The 5,768-nt window shown below is 38.4% G+C and overlaps 1 protein-coding gene across 1 annotated transcript; it reads right to left on the bottom strand.

Moving 5' to 3' along the window:
- Positions 1-473: 473 nt before the first annotated feature.
- On the bottom strand, positions 474-5,519 carry LOC140874532 (uncharacterized). The gene is made up of 6 exons (XM_073277830.1): positions 5,333-5,519; positions 4,986-5,224; positions 4,526-4,750; positions 3,986-4,060; positions 3,109-3,375; positions 474-500 (listed from the first exon to the last, which is right to left on the bottom strand). Exons 1-6 carry the CDS (start codon positions 5,517-5,519, stop codon positions 474-476), a joined length of 1,020 nt encoding a protein of 339 aa, XP_073133931.1.
- Positions 5,520-5,768: the final 249 nt, after the last annotated feature.

Raw genomic sequence — 5,768 nt, 5'->3', positions numbered from 1 at the left:
ATAACATGCAATATCAAAAACATATCATTATCATGATATATCAACAACATATTCCAAAGATGAAATAGAATGAAATGCATTTCTATAAAATTAGGAATATCTAATTGGATAATCAAAGGAGAACTCGGTTCTTCGATTGGGATCCCGAGGACAAGATATCACAATAATTAACCGACTCTCCCGATCGAGGTGGATGATGTATAACTCAATCCTCTAGACTCTGATGCAACTATAAGGAGCATTCGGACTCTAGGAGACGTCAACAACCCAAGAACTCGATTATAGTCCCCAAGACATCTAATTTGAAATGAAATCAATTAATTCGGCTCAAGATGAATGCATATGAAATCATAATACATCCAAACATAATTCAAGTAATTCAAATAACATGCAAGTATGTGATTTCAGGGAAACTCGAAAATCAACTCGGATTCGAGTGTTTGTCCCATATCAATTAGATGTCGACTTTTACCTTAATCTTGATCAAAGGCTCTCCACACCTGAATAATAAAATGATAATTTCATAAGAAAACTCATTCAAATTCAAATCAATCTTCACAAGAGAAATCAATACAATACCGGGCTTTAACTCTATTGGTTCGAATTCTGATAACTTTGGATTCACCAAATCTCAAACCAATATGAAATGAAGCAATAAAGGATCAATATCGACATTCAAACTCGACCAAAATACGGATCAATCAATTCAAACTAATCGATATCCAAAACTAGAACCGGCGGCATAACGGCTATAAACGGTTAACCAAAAAACCACAACCATCAATCTATATATCTAATTCAACTCATCTCCTCAACAAATAATAAAAAAAAAACTCAATATCAACAAAATCTCAAACCCTCATTTTTGAATTTCACTTCAAAAATCATAAAAAAATACAAACGTCGTTCTTTTTCTGATCCGTCTTTGAATAAGCAATTTAGGCTAGCTCAAGAACAACATATCTGAAAATAATTCAATTCCAACAACATCCAAAAGTTGAAGTATAACCGATCAAATAAAAACTTACGACAAAACGAAGCTCTCGAAGCCGTGATTGCGAAAAACCTTAGATTTAAATTCTATCGGGCGGATCATGCAAGATCGGAATTTCAAAATCTCGAAGATCACGCTTTAGGCTTCAATGGAGGAAAAAGGCGTGTAAGAAGAAGAAATAAATGAAGAAGAATCCTTGTCATGCATAATATAATTAAGACTAAGTCAAATATAGGAATTCTCTCATTAGTCCCTGAATTCTTCAAAAATTACAAATCAATCCCTAATCAAATATCAATTTAGCCCTTGAAGTTCATAATTTTCAAATATCACTAATAAACTCAATTAGGATAATTTTGGGGCGTTACAATTTTCCCCCCTAAGAATGATTATGTCCTCGAAATCGAATACGATTCAATAACATAATATAGAAAATAAAGAACCAAAGACTGAAATAAGAACTCATGTCATAGAAATAAGTCCGAAAATTGATGTCTAATATCGGAATCTGTCTCCCAAGTCGCTTCTTCGACTCCGTGTCGGCTCCACTACATTTTCACTAACAAAATCGACTTGTTTCTGAGTTGTTTCTCTTTTCGGTCCAAAATCTGTATCGGTCGCTCGAAGTAGCTCAACGTCTCATCAAGTTCTGCCTCATTTGGCTGAAGAACATGAGAAGGATCTAGGTGGTATTTCCGCAAGATAAAGACATGAAAGACATCGTGAATACTAAAATATACAGAGGAAGTGCAAGTATGTAGGCAAGATCATCTATCTTCTCCAAAATCACATACGGACCAATGTACCTCGGAGACAACTTCCATCTCTTATCAAATCTGACAATGCCTCTGAAAGGAGAAATCTTCAGAAATAATCGGTATCTTTGATCAAAATACAGAGGTCTTCGTTTGATATTTGCATATTTCACATGTCTGTCCTGAGCTGTCTTCATTCTCAATCGAATAATATTCACCTGCTCAGCCATGTCTCGAATCATATCCGGTCCCACATCAGGCAACTCAGAAATCTCATCCCATTAAAAAAAGATCTGTATTTATTTTCGTACAATGCTTCGAAAGGTGTCATCCCGATACTCGTTTGATAGTTGTTGTTTTACAAAAACTCGACAGGAGGTAACGAATCCTGCCAACTAGTTCCAAAATCAAGCACTACGGCTCGCAGCATATCCTCTAAAGTCCTAATCGTCCTCTCTGACTGTCCGTCGGTCTGAGGATGATATGTTGTACTCAGATGCAATCGAGTACCAAGTGCTTCTTGAGGACTGTGCCAAAAATGAGAAGTAAATCGAGGGTCTCGGTCTAAAACGATAGAATTCGGCCACCTAGATGAATGCTGAATCGACTGAAATGTGCCTCTCGCAAGATTCGCTGTCTCAACTCAGAAACATCGGGCACAACAATATGATTATTCACAAATAAAGCATCATCTCTTACCTGAAATTCAAACTGATGTCCTGATCTGACTTTCTCAATCGAACTCTGAATACTCAGATCAGATTTATGTGCCTCTTTGATCTTCACAAACAACTCTGGTTCGGCTTGAATAGCAAAAACTCTGATAGACCTCCTATCTGTTTCAAACTCTAAACCAGAAGTACAACAATCATCGATCAAATGAGAGACACCAATAGTAGATAGAGATAAAGAACAAATCTTGCGGCTCAAGGCATCAGCTGCTGCATTCGATTTCCTTGGATAATATTTGATTTCACAGTAAAAGTCCTTCAGCAGATCTAACCATCTTCTCTGTCTCATATTCAGTTCGGACTACGAAAACAAATATTTCAGGCTTTTATGATCTGAAAAGATTTCAAATTTCTCACCATAAAGATAGTGACGTCAGATCTTCAAAGAAAAAACGATAGCTGCAAGTTCAAGATCATGAATCGGATATCGAGTCTCGTGAGGCTTCAGCTGCCTTGGTGCATAAGCTATCACGTTCTTTCTCTGCATAAGAACACATCCCAAACCTCTATGAGAAGCATCGCAATAAACTGTAAAACCACCAGTACCTGAAGGAATAGATAGAACTGGAGCACTGGTCAACTGCTTCTTCAAATCAATAAAACTAGCCTCACAAGCTTCGGTCCATACCAAAGGCGCATTCTTCTGAGTTAGCTGAGTAATCTGCTTCACAATAGAGGAGAATCCCTTGATGAATCTACGATAGTAACCCGATAAACCCATAAAAGTTCGAATCTCAGGCACAGATGTCGGTCGAGGCCAATTCATAAATGCTCCAATCTTGGTTGGATCAACAAAAATCCCATTTCCGGAAATAATGTGATCGAGGAAGACAACTTGATCCAACCAGAATTCGCACTTCGAAAATTTGGCATACAACTTCTCGGCACGCAAAGTCTGCAAAACGACTCAAATGTTCTGCATGATCAGTACAATTCTTCAAATAGATAAGAATATCATCAATAAAAATAATCACAAACTCGTCCAAATACTTCTGAAAGATTCGGTTCATAAGACCCATAAACACTACTGAATCGTTAGTCAATCCGAGAGTCTCAAAATGGACATACCTCGTCTTGAAAGCAGTCTTAGGAACATGTTCCTCTCAAACACTCAGCTGATAATATACTGACCTCAGATCAATCTTTGAATAAACAGAAGAACCCTGCAATTGATAAAAAAGTTCATCTATTCGAGGCAATGGAAACTTGTTCTTTACCGTAGCTTGGTTCAATTGACGGTAGTCGATACAAAGTCGCATAGATCCATCTTTCTTTTGCACAAAAAGAACTGGAGCACCCCAAGTCGACACACTAGGTTTGATGTATCCCTTAGCAATCAAATCCTCGAGCTGTTCTTTCAATTTTTTCAATTCGATAGGTTCCATTCAATAAGGAGCTTTTGAAATCGGTTGAGTACCTGACATCAATTCAATGCTGAACTCGATCTCGCAAATAGGAGGCAATCCAGGAATCTCATCCGGAAAGACGCCAGCAAATTCTCTAACCACTGGTATATCAATCAATTTGTGGCTAGATTTCAGAAAATCAACTACATATATCAAGAAACCATCTGCACCTTTCTGTAACAAACGGTTAATCGAAAAAACAGATATCAAAGGAATCTTGGATCGAGAACCCTTACCGAAAAATTTCCACTCATCGTCCATTTTCGGTCTGAATCGGACTAATTTCTGGAAACAATAAAATGTAGCCCTGTACTTGGTTAAAACATTTATACCGACAATATAGTCAAAATCTGATAATCCAAGTACAATACAGTCCATTTCAATCATATTCCCTTCAAATCGAAGTTCATAGTTTCGAACCAATTTCACAGAAACAATTCCTCAACCCAAAGGTGGAGTAAAAACAACTACAGTAGGCAAAGGCTCAGAGGGCAAAGCATGCAACATAAAAAATTTCTCAGATATGAAAGTATGGGATGCACCCGTATCTATCAATACAAGGTGCTGCCTGAGCCTGATCCTCGGTCAGAGCAAAAAATCATGCCTGCTGCCTTGGAGGTTGATTCACATTCTGGTTACCTCCCTGTCGATTCTGTTGATGTGGCTGAAAAGAGTGAACTGCAGAAGCTTGCCTCTCAGGCTGAGATGTCGGTCGAGAAGAATTACCACACTGAGATCGCTCAAAACCGCGCTAAGGACACACTCTGGCAATGTTTCCAGGCTAATGGCAGATATTATAGCTTCCAAAGATTCCTCTACACTGATCATTGGGGTGTTGGCCTCCACACTTGTTGCAAGACATACCTGAAGATCCAGAACTCCATCCCGATGCAAACTGCTTCGAGCCACTGGAACTAGAAGAACTGTTCCCTGGCTTCTTGAATTGTTTCCCTTTTGGTCGAAAGTGATCTTTTCTACTACTGCCACTGCTTCCTCCCTCATACCTCGGTGGTTGATTCTGATACTGAGACGGCTGATTTTGAAACTGTCTTGACTGTTGAGATACAAACTGAACTCCACGTTGTTTCATCAAACCTACTTCGTCTACTTTGGCTTGATTCAGAGCATCAGCAAAATTATCGGGCCTTCCAGTATTTACCAAGGTGAAGATATCGGGATTCAAGCCATTCATGAACTGATCGGCTTTAGATTCCTCGTTATCGGCCATATGTGGTGCAAACCTCAACAGACAATCAAACTTGGCCAAATACTCTTCAATATTAAAATTCCCTTGCCTCAAAGTAGCAAACTCGATCTCTTTATATTTTCTATAAGAGACTGGGAAGAAGCGTTTATATAACTCAGTCTTGAACAAACTCCAAGAAATAACAGCACCTCAATTCTCTAGGGATATCTTCATCCAAATCCACCAAATTTTTACAATACCCTGAAGCTGATGAACCACTAACCTTATTCCACGGTCGTCGATGTAGTTCAAAGAATCAAAAAAATGTTTGATGTCTTCCAACCAACTTTTGCAATCAACTGCATTTTCGATGCCCTTCAAAGTCGGTGCTTTGAAAGACTGAAACCTCTTCAGCAAGGTTTTCATCGGTGTCGCAGTGACATCCATCGGTGTCGCAGTGCTACCCTGATAATTCGGAGGAGTTACTTGGGCGTTCCCTGTTCAAAACTCGACGAGGTTCCATATCTGATATTCAAGAGGTTAGGACACATATATTTCAATTTCAACAATTCTGAGACCATCAACCTCTGATCAACCTACTCATTCGACCTCGAGAGTATTCGAATTCAAATGAGGAATTAATTAGAATTCGCATCTCAAATAAATCATGCTTTAATTAAAATAATTCTCAAATAA

The sequence above is a fragment of the Henckelia pumila genome, chromosome 1, assembly GCF_033568475.1.
Source record: "Henckelia pumila isolate YLH828 chromosome 1, ASM3356847v2, whole genome shotgun sequence".
Classification (NCBI taxonomy): domain Eukaryota; kingdom Viridiplantae; phylum Streptophyta; class Magnoliopsida; order Lamiales; family Gesneriaceae; genus Henckelia; species Henckelia pumila.
This window is presented reverse-complemented; position numbering and strand designations above follow the sequence as displayed.